General features: G+C 42.7%; 1 protein-coding gene across 1 annotated transcript; it reads left to right on the plus strand.

Moving 5' to 3' along the window:
• The first annotated feature begins 347 nt into the window (after window positions 1-347).
• gosr1 (golgi SNAP receptor complex member 1) lies at window positions 348-15,453 on the plus strand. The gene is made up of 9 exons (XM_079165776.1): window positions 348-410; window positions 955-1,066; window positions 2,262-2,349; window positions 2,718-2,825; window positions 3,012-3,103; window positions 6,779-6,853; window positions 12,569-12,598; window positions 14,728-14,810; window positions 15,060-15,453. Exons 1-9 carry the CDS (start codon window positions 377-379, stop codon window positions 15,182-15,184), a joined length of 747 nt encoding a protein of 248 aa, XP_079021902.1. The 5' UTR covers window positions 348-376; the 3' UTR covers window positions 15,185-15,453.
• The last annotated feature ends 6 nt before the right edge of the window (window positions 15,454-15,459 follow it).

Here is a 15,459-nt window from a genome sequence, read left to right on the forward strand (position 1 = left end):
AAACATTAAACATTTCTCGGAGGCGTTTGACAGTACAACAACACAAAATTGACATCAATTATCACACAATTTGACAGTATACATATAATCTACAATATATTGTGTACCTGCATGATATATCAAAGTTAACACATAATGTAACTAATTGTTGAAACTTACTGTGGGATCCCAAATGACCTCTAGGTGACGCTGTTTATATTATATTAGCTGGCTGTTATGTGTGCGCCTGGTGGATCCTGAGGAGTGTGTTGCCTGAGAGGCTCAGCTGAGGGCGATAAAAACACCTCAGTATTTTTGTGTCAGTGGAACGTCTTGTTCTGGTTCTGACACGTGACACAACCAGGCCGGAACTCGGTGACGTCGCAGGACAACAAAGATGGCAGGAATAGGAGGCAGCAACTACTGGGAAGGTAAGAGGGACACTCGATTTAAGAAAACAGGGTATAAAGCAACAGCTGCTATAGTTTTCACAATTCCAACAATGAACCTGTCGCTGTCGGCGCGTTTGTCTCACATCTGTGGTTTGAACACATAACGTTACGTGTCTCTACAACGACTAGCTCCCAACAAGCTAGCTAACATGTCGCCATGCAAATCAACGTTATTTCTGTATTTGTTGAGTTAAATTCATGTCGCCACTCTGAACGATTCATCAACTACACACATTGAGAGGCCGTTGTGCCAGCTGTCACACCCATTAGATGGTGTTTTGTTTATTTTTTCCCTCGGTTTATGTAAGGTAGCTACTACGTTCATGTCACTCCTAACGTACTAGGAAGAAAGCGTTGCTCTAATTATGATGCCATTGCGTATGGCTGTGGCATTAAACTAACATGAGCCGTTGTTAAGCGCTTAATTGTTCTGTGTGTCTGTGTGTGTGTGTGTGTGTGTGTGTGTGTGTGTGTGTGTGTGTGTGTGTGTGTGTGTGTGTGTGTGTGTGTGTGTGTGTTACAGATCTGCGAAAGCAGGCCAGACAGTTGGAGAATGAACTCGACCTGAAGTTGGTCTCCTTCAGTAAACTGTGCACCAGCTACAGCAGCTCCAGGGATGGACGTCGAGGAGAAACGTAAGCTCCGTCTCACCTGTAGAGTTAACAGCCGCTTAAAGTATATTATTCTCAGTCATATGGGTCGTGGGATGTAAGGAAGCAGTTAGACTACACAGTCAACTAAGTACACGCAGCACGTCAAACTGCTCTTTACGAGGTAAATCAAGACACATTTGTATATTCATACATTTATATATATATATATATATATATATAAATGCCCAAACGTTTCTGATTCCAGCTTCTAAAAGGGTTTGCTGCTTTTCTTTGTCATGTATGATTGTAATTTAATATCATTTGATTGTATATTTATTGTTTTGATAAAATAAAGAACTTAAAGATGCCACCTTGGGTTCCTGGAAAGAACGATTTTTTTTTTTCACAATTTTTGTTTTTTACATTTTAAAGTGTCCTTGATTTAATGAGCATTAAAAAAGAATGGTCAGAAAAGGGGCCTAGTAGTTGTAGTGGTCAGGGGCCCTGGGTATGTGTGTGGGCGCTTGCCCTCACAGGAAAGGGTTGGCTGCAGGAAGGAAGCGTCTATGAACAATACATTGAATCCATACCAACACAAAGGCTGTTGTTCACTAGCTACACTATCCTTCAAGGGGGCAAGTTAAAGAGAACTTCCCTATGGAGATTTTATTATTGCACCAGTTCACTTTTAGTTTCTTTTTGTAATCAAGCCACTGCTTGTGAGCTGAAGGGATGCAAATTTGAGCTCTAGCTCACCTTAAATATCAATTCTTGAAAATAACTTCTCTAGAAACAGTCTATAAAAAACATTCTTTGTTGACAAGTGGTGCTGGTTTGATAGTCGGTGTACAATTCTACTGATGCATCCGCACATAGGACGTTTACTAAACCATCACCAGCTAAGAAATCCATGAACTACCCATGTTAAATAATCAGTCACACTTAGGATGTGTGTATGGGGGGATTAGTGTCTGTTTCCCAGCGGAATGTCTTACGTCCTTTCCACGTGGATTGTGTTATTAAAATATTACTTATTAAAGTTAATAGTGAGTCATTTGTAATTCAACATGTATTTTCATTCGCAGGCAAATTCATATCATTTGGTAAACAAAAGTTTGAACACAAGTGCGCAAGATTCATCACACAAGCATATGCAGATATGTGAAGTCACACATATTTTAAAACCAGCAAAACAAATCTCTCTAATTGTTCTCCATTCTTTGGTTTCCTCCTCAAGGTCGGACACTACCCCGCTGCTCAACAACTCAACCCAAGACAGGATGTTCGACACCATGTCAGTGGAGATTGAACAGCTGCTGGCCAAAGTAAGTCAATTCTCACGGGCCAGTGGCCCGTAAAAGGTCAACAGAAAGACTGTAATAAGAAAAGCACTGGATTTATGCCAAGGGTCTTGTCTTCCGTCACGGAGAGAGCAGACTGCAGGCTCCACTTCTTCACATTGGTTTGCATTGGACCCTGAAGTTCTTTTATTTATCATTTGTCTATTTGGCATGAAAGACATCCCTTTGATATAAAGTGTTCATCCTTGAATCGACACGTGTTGTTTGTGTGTTACCGCGTTTGTGTTGGTATTCTGTGTGAGTCTTTACCTTTTTATCTGCTGCTCTCCTGTTCTCCCTGATGTCTTCCCGCTCCATCTGGCAATCAATTCAATTTCCATCTCTCTTGTCAGCTGACGATAGTGAACGACAAGATGGCGGAGTACACCAACACCCCGGGCACAGCTTCTCTCAATGCTGCACTCATGCACACGCTCCAGAGACACAGAGACATCCTACAGGTTTGCTCATCTATTTGATGTACTCTATATATTCTATTTGACATGTTTTTTGTTTTCTGTAAAACACAACAACTTTGTGAAGCGCACACATGCCTCAGTGTTTCCATGTAGTCCTCTTGGTGTTCGCTGTGTTTTCCTCCTCAACCCCCTTCTTCGTTGTCTCTTTGATTTGTTTTTTTAATACAGGATTACACGCATGAATTCCACAAAACCAAAGGCAACTTCTTGGCCATCAGGGAAAGAGAAGACCTGCTTGGTTCTGTCAGGAAAGACATTGAGTGAGTAACCGGTCGCACCACCTTTTTGATTAATTTGTCCGTGCTGGTAATTTACCAGCATGTGTTCAAAGTTATGGGAATGTGTACTCTGTAGTTTATTGACACTGCAAAACCAATTTCAATGCACATAACTTTTGATAACTGCATTGACCGCTGAAGGCACAGTAAACGAGGAGTCGGAGCCAACGCACACATGGAAGCGGCTCGTGGTATTGCATACAAAACAAATAATATTGTCACGTGATGCATTGCTTTGTGTTTGATCTTCGTGGCTGTGGAGGAATAGAAGCTGCCGAGCATTATTCAGCGTTTTTATGTGGTGGACCTTTTTATTCCTTAGAGGGATAGTTGAACCTTGACTTCCACCTGGCCCGCTTTTGAAAAATGTCGGACATTAAAACCAAAAGAAGATTCACGGCCTCTCTGACCTCGGATTGAGAAAGTGTGTCCTCCGCTCCGATTGGCTCGGCTGTGAGGGAGCGCATTGAAATGAGATGGAGGCTCCCACAAACCGTGACTCTTGTGTTTTTTTTTTTTTTGTAATGGCTTATTGATCGGTAAGACGCAGCAGTGAGCGTACGGTGAGCACTGCAGGATTCCTATTGACTTTCCATCCATCTACTGTAGTATGCAGATGGTCTGCGGATGCATCATACAGTCCTACATGTCCCATAGGCCTCATAGTTACTTTGTATCGTATATCTTTCTCACGCTTAAACCCATTTAAAGATGCGTCTACTTCATAAGAGCTTGTCAGTTCTTATATGACTAAATAATTTGATTTCTTCCCATTGGTATTTACTGGCTAAGGTTATATCGCTGTAATCATAAACTTACTTGTATACATTGGATTTGGGGAATATATAACAGGCTATCAACAGTTGTGCAATTGTACAATTGTTTGTTTTTGTAGTATCTCTTATTCAACACATACTCGTATTCTTTAAGTTAACCTATTTTAAAACTACTTGTATCATAATACACCACCAAGCCAATATTGTCCAATTATATCTTGAAGTCACGCTGCACGTTGGCAATTACATTCACTGTTTATCTCCTCGGTAAGTTCCATCCCATGAGGTCAGCACTACATGCAACGGTCCCCCCCACCCAATCTTCCCACTAAATCACATTTCTAAGGAGCGCCACTGACCTGACTAATGGGCTCGCTGCTGATGATTCTAATGCATAGAAATGAGCCTCGAGTCTTGTTGACCCATTGCTCCAGCTAACGATGACTAATGTGCCCGGGGGCCGCTAATGAGAGAGCCGTCTGAAGCTTACAGGTGGGGAGGGGAGTTACAACTGCTGGTGGGGCTACGGAGGAAAGTGATAGAATATACGAAAGCACTCGATCCTGGACAGCTGGAAGGACAGCCTGTTGTTTTTCAACACTTGGATCTGTTGAACTGCCTTGTCTGTAATGCATCTTATGAGGTTTAACCAAAATATCAGCTCACGTGATATCACTGAGACACTTTTCGTCTGATCTTTTACGTACGGAGAAAATCCTCGATCACAGTTCTTGGGCTAAAGCAGCCTAGTTTAGAAGTTTCATCATGACAACGCCTTAGTGTCGTGTGTGAGTGTTAATGTTAGATAATGCAGATTAAGTCGTGTTTGGAAAGCTAAACGGTGATGCCGTTGATGCAGTGATGGCCGTTTCTGCTGCAGCTGAGCCTTTTTGTCCCATTTGTCAGGCAGAGGGCAGTAGAGAGCTAGAGCATGTAGGCAACTGTGTCAGTATCTTTCTATGTTCTTGCAGACTCTGTCAAAAAAACATATTCTCATACATGCACACACAGCTGCACCATTCATAACAGTAGAATGGTGCAGCTCCCTCTCCTCCTGCTTTGATTCTAAATGTCAGCAACAACAATGACAGCTTTCCTGATTTACATCGGTGCCCTTTTAAAAAAAAAAAAAAAAACCTGCTGGAGTGATGAAGCTAGCTGTCAGTGTGGGCAATTCTAGGCATCAGCTAAGGCATCAGCTTCTGCTGGTGGGGCGTTCGAGGTAGCCGCTATGGAGCGTGCTGCGTGTGCACTGAATGTGGTATTTCCATTCAGCGGCGTTGGATGGCGCTCTGGGGATGAAGTAGGCACATTTGTTCTTGGACCGCTCACACTGTCACAGAGTGGCTGATGCAGAAGAGAGTGTGTGTGTGTGTGTGTGTGTGTGATGTGTTTGCTCTGCGAGTGGTTTAACAACCCATCCATTAACTACTAGATAGCTTCGTAATAGGTCAGGCTCTGGCCCTTTCCCACTGCCCAGTATGATGTTTTTAGCTGTGTTGTAGCATGCAGGGCTGAGGTTTTTAAGGCATTTCTAATGGTGCTTCATAGCCTGGAATTACCACAGGAAAGATGGTCATCGCTGCCCTTCCATGTTGTGTTGTTGCAGTAAACTAATCGGCTCAACAATTCCATGCAGTGGATCAGCTATCATAACGGTAGAAGCTTGTGTGTAAATGTGCGGTGGTTTGTTCCTCTCCCTCCACGCCGTCCTTACTTTTAACCAGCCATTAACGGTTTTCTTATCTGCTCTACTGCAACCATACCGGTGCTGAATCCGCTGTGTTAAGTTACTGCTAATGCAAAGCGAATAGTTCCTGCCGCTGCCCTCTTCACATTAAAAGCTTTCCATTGGTGAACCACAAGAGGGCTTTTACTGTAAAGCATAAATGCAGTGGTATTGGCGCCGACTGCAATTTGATTAAAAAAAAAAATTGGTCTACGCAAAAGTTATGCCTAGTTAGATAAAGAGCTTTAGGCCGCTTGTGTTTGCAGTTTGTGTGACCCAGTTAAGGCTCCACCACACCGTCTACCATGCCAATAGGTCCCCAATGTTCAGTTACAACCTGATATTAAAATGTTTTTTTTAATTTGGATTACATGTATTGGACCGACACTGAAACTGTCAAGTGTTGTAGTGAAATGAAAACAAAAGAAAGTGCATACATGTGTATTCATCCCCTTTGCTGTGAAGCCCCTAAATACGCTCTGGTGCTATCAATTACCTTCAGAAGTCTCATCATTGGTTAAATAAATGTCCACCTGTGTGCAAAAAACCAGAAGCACCGTAAGTCCATTATTACAAGATAGAACAAATATGGCACGGTAACAAACCGGCCAGGAGAGGACCAAGGATGACATTAATCAGAGAGGCAGCAAAGAGACCAAAGATAACCCTGGAAGCGATTGGAAGCTCCAAACTGGAAATTGGACTATCTGTCCATAAGATCACTTTAAGCTCCACAGAGCAGGGCTTCATGAAAAAGTGGCCAGAAAAAAAAGACATTGCTTAGAAAATAAATAACTAAAGAAAACACAGATTTTCACTATGTAAAGTAGGACCATTACATACAAGCCATTAAATTCCAGCCTGTAGTGCAGCAAAATAGGAAATACCCCAAGGGGAGGGGGGGGGGGGTGCAAGACTCTGTAGCAGCAAACCATTTTCACCCAGTGGTCTTTTGACTGTTAAGAGGAAAGAAAAGATAAAAAAAAGTAGACTGGTTGTCATTCAGATACTTCTTTCTCTGAGCGATTTGATTCCTGCGTGCACTGATTTGAACAGACAACAATCATCGGTGTCAGATAAAACAAACCGCAAATATTGTTGCATAACTTTCTTTTAATTCAAAGTGACAGCGTTGTTTCTAACATTTTTCAGGTCCTACAAGAGTGGCTCCGGGGTCAACAACAGAAGAACGGAGATGTTTCTGAAGGAGCATGAGCATCTGAGAAAGTAAGGTCCCTTCACCTTTTCTTTGCTGTATCTTAAGGAATTTGAAGAAATCAAGAATCCCACTTTGTAATACACTCAGACCAGAGTTTTTAAAGATGCTTACTAGTTAGTGTTGGTGTATCAACCACAGCAGTTACAAGTAGAAAGTAGCTGCCATTTTTTTCCAGAGCTGTGCAGCCTTTCCTGGCGAAGCAATCGCCTCAACTTCCCAGAAATCAAAGCTTTGGATAACTCATCTTGAAAGTGCTACACAGCCATTTGGAATAACACTGGAAATCATCGCTGCTACTAATGCTTGCTTTGTTAAGCTCCGTCAACCCACGGCCCTTTATCTCTTCATGCTTTTACTCTCTAGCAGATGGGAAGCCACGTTTTCACGACGCTGCATTCATTAAACTAGAGTTTGTTGTATAATTCAGGACAGTTTGGATTTGAGTGCTTTCTTCTGGCTGGTTGAGACAAAAAAAACCATTTGTGTTTTACTTGATGTCTTGACAGGTTTAGATTAGAAGTAGAGATGATTTACGTTATTGTCACATGATGCAGAGTAAGCTAATCCAACATGTTTTCTACAATTTAGCATCTTAAAGTTGGAAATAGTTAGGCACACTTGTGATACTGACACTATGATCTGCCAGCAACCTCATTTGTGTCCCACTATCATTTGGCTGACTCCAGCACTGCAGAACTGCATGAGGTAGCATAGTTTGTGAAGTGTGTGTGTGTGTGTGTGAGGCACCCTATGTTGAAAGTAAAATTGGATGTCAGCAGGAGAACACACACGCACACAAATGATACACAGAAGGCTAACATTACCCAGGCTTGAGGATTTGAACATAGCAAACACAAAGCAGCCTGATTGATTCGCTCTGTGGCTAAATATTTGTTTCCTCTTTCAACCTCTCAAAGGAATAATATCCCAATTATCCCTCATAAAAGACCTTTTAATTCATTCCAAAACAGGCTTTACCTGTTTCGACATGGCATAGATAAGATAACCCTGCAATGACACTTTTTTTAATAATTCAAAGATAAACCCGGTTTGCAAAGTTTACAATACATTTGAGAAAAAGAGGCCACTGGTCACATCGGCACGCTGCATTGGGGTTTAGGACTCGGAGGAAAAATGTTTCCAAGAGAGTGCTGCAGCTGCAGAATGCTGCCACCTCTAGACTGCTTCAGTGAATTCATTAATGAAGTTTAATTGCAGTAGCATTCTGTCACTTTAGCCCCACAGGGGTTTTCCCCAAAGATCCACATAGACACTCAGACATAGTGTCATTGTGATACTCACTATGACACTACAAGGAAAGACCCGAGTGAAGCCCTTAATGGATTCACGTCCTGAAGCAGCGAGAGAGTCATTCTTCCTGTCCTGCCACTGAGGGAGTGGCCCTGAAAATGATCAGTCTGCCACCTTGGATTCTGGGAGGGAAGATAAGACGCTCTCTTTTCTCATTTATTAAAATTGGACTCCTAGCAAAGTGAAATATGAACGAGATTGGCTTTGTGACACATTGTGTTGAACCTTCTTCAGCAGCCGAGCCCTCGAGTCAATCCAGCGCAATTGATCAGGATATCCATAATTAAATTATCCTATTAAACCACATCCCATAATAAAGGGCTTCCCCCAGACTATTGACGACGACGGGAGGAGATTGGAGATGAGGATCGAGTTACGCTTGATTGATCCTATTAGAGCCATAAAACAGGAAAGAGGCCCTTAAGTGAAAATGACTAAAATGTGTTGTGTGTGTGTGTGTGTGTGTGTGTGTGTGTGTGTGTGAGAGATTTTGGCAAGTCTTGGTACCTGCATTGCCAAACTGATCAGCTAAGGCGAATCACTTCCCAAAGACTAAGTACCTTCCAGTTAATCTACAGATTTTTGGGTGGAGTGCTTGCCAGTTGCCAGCCTGAATCTAATAAGACTGACATGACCAGATTAATGTTTAAGATAACCTCCTCTTTTAGTTCTTCATCAGTCAGACCTCCCTGTACATCATGTTTTAAAAAGGCTGTTGTTGCAGGAGACTACGGTAAATAAGAGTGACACTTCAGGTGCTTTCAGACATCCAGCGAGCCACCGCCAAGGTTGGCAGCGAGGGCGACAGAGGCACACACAGCTGTTCAGAGTTTAAGACGGTTCAACTTTTACAACGAGCCGCCACCGCAGCTTGCCGTGACCTTTTGATACTTGAGTTAGTGTTGGCTGAATTAAGTTAAGTAAGCGCGACTTTTTCAGTCCTGATATCAATACCGATGCCTTGTCTTTTGGGTATTGGCAGATACCGAGTCCCGATCCAACACCCGTGTTTAATTAAAAGGCCGTATGCCTCACTGTGTGGAAGTGACTGGGGTTATTCTCTTATAAGTAAGGCAACACCTGGCTTAACTTTTTAATAAATATAGAGATATACAATTACTGGAACCGTATTTATTATTAAAATCATAAATTAGAATGATCATAAAATATAACAGGAATTACAATTTCAAGTGTTTATAAACCTTTTTAATGCGGCAACAACTTGTACAGGAAGTCAAGTTCCAGTCTATAATGTGTACAGTATTTAATAATAGATCGGCTCCATTGTTACCAATACCCGACCCAGCTATTGGAGTCCGTATCGGTCCGATATCTGATCCGGTATCAATGCATCCAGAGTCCTGTTCTCCTTCCTCGTAGATCTGTTTTTACATCTCACTCTGCCATAATTGTCGGTGTTGAATGCATAAACTAGAACGACTTTATTAACAGTTCATGTAGGAAATGCTGTAATGGTCGTGGTCACTCTGATGAGGACACCCTGTCCAACAGAGGATTTATTTTTCCTGGTGTGAATCGAGGCAAAATGGTCACTGTTACTTGCCTCAAAGTCTAGTTTACCTACAGGTGATGGAACTCTTTTCAAAGTTTCTACCTTATTCGTTTTTTCAAAATTTGATTGGAGATTGTCATTTTTTTACAAAAGTCCAATATTACTTGGCCAGAGCCGGTGACTGGCAGCCTTACTGTAAGGATCATCTCTGTGAATCTCACCATTCGTAAGCTGTGCTGAGTGTGTAGCTCCGAGCTTTGATTTGTGGCCACTTCACCTCTTTGCTGATGCAGTTTGCTTTCTGCATCTGTTGCCAAGATTTGCTCGACTGTTTCCTCGGCAAAGTAATGAATGCTTCAGTTTACCTGGCTGATTGTATTAGTTGCCTGACATTGCTTTAAAAGCCAACGTGACAGAGCATTACTCTCAGGGAGGTTGCTGCAAAGCATTTCCTTTTCAAAAATACCACTTGAATAGTCAAATAAGTGATGAGTCAACAGAAAACAAATTGGTTATTAGTTTGATTATCTATTCATCTTTGTAGCCATGGATGGAGCTTGGAGCTAATGAGCTGTATAATGACTTCAGCAATATGCCACTGACCAGGGAAAACGGAAGGAACCCACCCAGAAAGCCACATGCATGAATGTGGCGGTACGATCAACCTCACAACTACAGCTGCAGCTTGATTGCCCTCATCTCATCTTTGCATGTTAAAGCTCCATGAATCAAGACTGACCTCAGCTCACAGCTGCTCTCTCTTTTGCTCTTCAAGTCCCAGTTTATGTGGTGAACATTGTTGACAGACAGACAGTTAAAGGTTTGTTTTTCTCGTTTGTCCGTCCACCATGATGTTTTTTCTTCCATCAGGTGTCATGTGGCTTTTCTATTACACACTTGCAGCCTTTGTTAGGCCATTGCTTGATCTTATGTACCTAATAAGATAATCCTTTATTAGTCCCGCAGTGGGGAAACTTACAGGATATAATGATCTTATAAGCATACTGGGTTAGTAACATTTAAAAATGACGGTCAGTTGTTCTAAGTTATAGCTGGCCTGACTCCACTGCTCTTTGCATCACAACCAACCCGTATTTTTCCCACAATCCACCTGGGCCAAACTGCCAGCCTTCATTCTGAATGATGTGCCAGTTACATCCCATTTTACCAAATGAGTTGATTCCTGTAAATGATTCCATTTCAGTGTGACAAAGCCTCGATATATTACAAACTACTGCCACATAGCAGACACATAGCTCGTGTGCGGAGCTATGATCCAAGAACGGAAGGCTGTCCCGCCCGCCCACACCGTGAGTGCACAGCGTCCCTCGCGGTCTCCAGTCTTCTGGGCGACACTCCTGGGATTACAGCAATTACACCCAACAATCAAACGTTAACTGGTTTAGGTCAGTCCTGTTTGGTCCCCAAGCAGAGGGAAGGATGCTGACATTACAGGCCATTAGCACGGCCAATCTCAAAGTGATTACACCAGTAAATCTAACCCAGAAAATGGCCTGTCCTTCGAGAAATCAGTTGGCCAATACTTGACCACATACGTGAATTGTAGAAGGTCACATCCGTGCTCCACAATCACATTTGGATTAGAACCCCTGGATGGTATTGCTTGGTTTTGTAGTTATGATGCAATCGTTTTTGGTCTACCTGAATGAGCTTTGCAGTGCTCCTTCCGTAATAATAATCAAAATGAGCTTTTCTTTTGAGATTAATGGGTCTTCCTTGAATTAATCATTTTTAATAAACTGGATCTTTTGAAACTCCTTTGACCAGCAAAACAGAGAAAACAAAACACAAAAAACCTACAATGCAGAACAGATTTTGCTTTCAACTTAAATATACAGGATTAGGTTAAATTTCAGACATTGAAGTCTAGTCTGACCTGAACATTTAAAATAGACTTTTCTCACTGAAGACATTTGGACGTCTTACAGTAGGAAAAGCACAGGTGTAAATGATCAAAATAACGAGCAATGAATACCATTTCGCTGCTTGAGTTTCAGGGTCCTGGTGTTGTGCATGCTGGTAAAATGAGGGAATCTACAGAAGCTGGCATGAAATTACGCCGATCGAGCAGATTAAACATACTTATTAAGGTATGAGAGAAGGTTTCCGTGAAGGTTGGAGATGGTTGTGGTTTGGTAAGAGTTTGGTGTGGATTAAGGCAGGAACCTTTGAGAGACCTTCCCTCTCTTCCTGTAACTTTTGGTTGGATAGTAAAAGGATGCCAAGAGCTTAACAGAAACCACATAATGGAGCTGCACAATGAGGAAGTGGAGTTGTTGAAGTAGGACATACAAGTCCTGCAGTTCTGTTTGTTTGCTTTCACTTTAGTTCTCCGAAACCTCATCCAAATTGATTCCAATTAGGGAATAAACCGCTAAGAGCATTATTGTTTATGAGCAACCTGGGACACAAAACTGATTACAACAGTTTTATACAACATAAAGGGCGTGTGTGTGTGTGTCTGTATGTGTGTGTGCGCCTTCTAATATTCTCTGTAGGACAAAAGCAAGCGTCTGAAACTAGTTTTGAGTGCACAAAGAGACGTGACCAGCCTGATGTCAGTGGGAAGATTCTAATTAGGTTACACTGTGTTCTGCCACACTGGTCGGTTACTCACTATGTGGGAGTTGATGAGATTGATACAGAGACAAGAAAAGGCAAACCAGTCCCAAACAACATAGTCATGTATTTCAGTTCATTGTCCAGTTCAGTGTCACCAAGTCACACGATCAGAACTCAGTATTTATTGCAGCCAATCTGAAACTGATCAGGTTAACTGCCCCCACTTCATTTATTTATCACCATTCCATGTGTTGCTACGTTGTCTCACGTCAATAACTTCCATCTTTTTCTTCCCTCTCCTGCTCTTTGTCTATAGTTCGGACCGACTGATGGATGACACAATAAGGTAAGACCTACTTGCCTCATCCTTCCGCAGCCACGATATGGCAGAAATGCTAACCCTGAGTGAGGAAATAAATAGATTCTACCAACAAAAAAAATAACATTTTCTTCCTAAGCCAATTTTAGAAATGCAATTTAAGAAAATAGAGTTAACCTATGGACCTGTATATATCAAACGATACTCTTTTTGAGTCTCTAGGATACAGCCTCCTGACAAAAAAACTAAAATGTGAGCAGTATTTTTTTGACACATCATATTAGAGAAAACATCTGGCAGAGCTGTACATTTTCATTATATCTGTTTGATGATGAACTTAATGTTCCTTACATAGGAATGTGTCGAGTAACTTTCCCATGCAGTTGCTCATTGTTTGTACAGATGATTGAACTGTGGGGAGTTTCAATCACATCAAAGCCTTGGAAGTGCAGCCACATAATATTGTGTGTGGATGACATGAATGTGGCTGACGCATGCTTAGAATAAGTCCTCTCACTTCACTGATTTATAGTTACCATCCATCTCTCACTGGTTGCTGCTCCTTTCCCTCACTGCAGACCTGCACAAATGACAAATATGTTGCTTAGGATTTACTCTCCCTCCTTGCTGACTGTTTTCTTTCCTCCTCCTCCCTTGGTCCTGTCCTGTCCTGTCCCCCCCCCCCCTCCCTCCATTGCCTTTTCCATTTACAGTCACGTAAAATGATCCTTACCCAGGTAGTGGCTTGGACAGCGGTCTGATTGGTGGATTTTCAGATGATGCTGCATGTTATATCTCCCCTTTTTGTTTCCCTTCTGTCCTTACTGTAATTGTTCATTTTGCCCAACCCTAGCATTATTTCCCACAGCTCTCGTCTGAGCTTCTGCCCACATTTACTTCATCTTAAAGACCGGGTTAGCGCGAGACTAGTATGACATTAATCATGTGATTTAGAACCCCCTCTCTCTTTCCTTGTCTGAATGGACCTCGGTCTTAGGATAGCTGGTGTCGCGTGTTCTACAGATTATAAAGCCCCCCCCCCCCCCCCCCCCCCCGAGGTATATTTATTGATTTTGCTATTTTTGACTTGTATGAATTTAATTGACTTCAACTTGACGGTTTAATCGACAACTTGAGACCACTCCGTTGGATCATACAGTGTTTGTGACGGGGAACCGTCATCCTCCAGCCCAGATGCTCAAGAGCCGGTTCACATTGGGAGAGAGGCGTGTCAAGGTTGCTGGAATCAGCAAAGTGTTTCTTCCTGACTGAGGAGAACATGATCCCTATAACACAGCTGCAGGCCAAGACTGCGGACTGTCAGGAGATGCCATGACACCACACACACACACACACACACACACACACACACACACACACACACACACACACACACACCACACACACACACACACACACACACACACACACACACACACACACACACACACACACACACACACACACACACACACACACACACACACACACACACACACACACACACACACACACACACACACACACACACACACACACACACACACACACACACACACACACACACACACACACACACTCTCTGTTGCTCTGGGATGGGAGGGGTTGGGCTCTTTGGACAGTGCTCGCTGCAGGTTGTCACCCTGCTGTTCAAGAGTTCCATGTTTTTTTTGAGCATATCAACACTTTACTTCGGTCGATATTTTGACTTTGCCGGAAGGTTTTAGGGAGCTGATTTCTTTTTCTCACTGAAGGGCACAAACATGGGCTCAGTAGCTGCCAATCATTGATTATTGTGTGTAACAGACGCCGCAGAGGGAAAACAAAGGGCCTGAAACTTTTGCAGCCAACTGCCCAACAGCACTTTCCCTGTACTGAAAGCTGCTGATGCCCAGATTGCAGAGCAAGAGAGCTACAATATCACAGCAACTTCATACACTCACACACATACTGCAGGCACCCACGTACAGCTGAAGGAGAACCTGATAGGATGACTTGTGTTTCAGAATAATTCCTTTACTTGTAGCACGGACGTGCCTACAGTCGTGTAGTCCTTAAATACCTTATTTCTATTCATTACACAGGAGGTTTCACATCCTATGATGTTGATTAGAAAGTTATTATCCTCAATCCATTTCTCTCTCTTGTCTTTTTAGTATTGCCATGGCGACCAAGGAGAACATGACCTCCCAACGGGGCTTCTTGAAATCCATACAGAGCCGGGTCAACACACTGGCCAATATCCTTTATGCTGCGTGTGTGTGTGTGTGTGTGTGGTAACCTGGTATGAAATCTCTACCGGTCGTTCAGAAATCAATGCTCACATATTGCTCTTCTGTGACCACATTATCTGTGATGTACCAGGTGGTTCCCGGGTCATTCACCCAAATTATCATTTTTGTGGAGGCCAAATAATGTGTGAGAGTCTTGAGTAAAGGGCAACAGTACTCAAATATTTGTGATCTTCCTTAACTGTTGGTTCTTCCAGATCGTTTCCCAACCATCAACAATCTCATCCAGCGGGTCAACCTGCGGAAGAGAAGGGACTCTCTCATCCTCGGCACGGTGATCGGCGTCTGCACCATCCTCCTCCTGCTCTATGCTTTCCACTGAGAGCCGGACCTGGTGGAATCTTTAAAGGAGCGGGACCGATCTGCTCTTTGTAACGTGGGAACCCCAGGAGACTGAGCTGAGTTTTCGGAGGACCCTGGAGGCTCCTGAGCAGAGAGACATTCAGTTGGTCCAGTTCTTGGACGGGAACACACTTTGGCCAACATGAACTACTGAACTTGTAATTAGCAGTGGGACAGATGGAGGGCTGCCAACACGTGAACGGAGACCAAAAGTACAAATATGACTAGATTTTAATCAATAATATTGATATGGAG

The sequence above is a fragment of the Pholis gunnellus genome (genome assembly GCF_910591455.1).
Source record: "Pholis gunnellus genome assembly, chromosome: 9".
NCBI classification, from domain to species: Eukaryota; Metazoa; Chordata; class Actinopteri; order Perciformes; family Pholidae; genus Pholis; species Pholis gunnellus.

Coding starts and splice junctions, on each gene's coding strand:
- gosr1 (XM_079165776.1), top strand. CDS start 377: ATGGCAGGAATAGGAGGCAGCAACTACTGGGAAG. Junction 411..954: donor AGGCAGCAACTACTGGGAAG/GTAAGAGGGACA, acceptor TGTGTGTTACAG/ATCTGCGAAAGCAGGCCAGA. Junction 14,811..15,059: donor CCGGGTCAACACACTGGCCA/ATATCCTTTATG, acceptor TGGTTCTTCCAG/ATCGTTTCCCAACCATCAAC.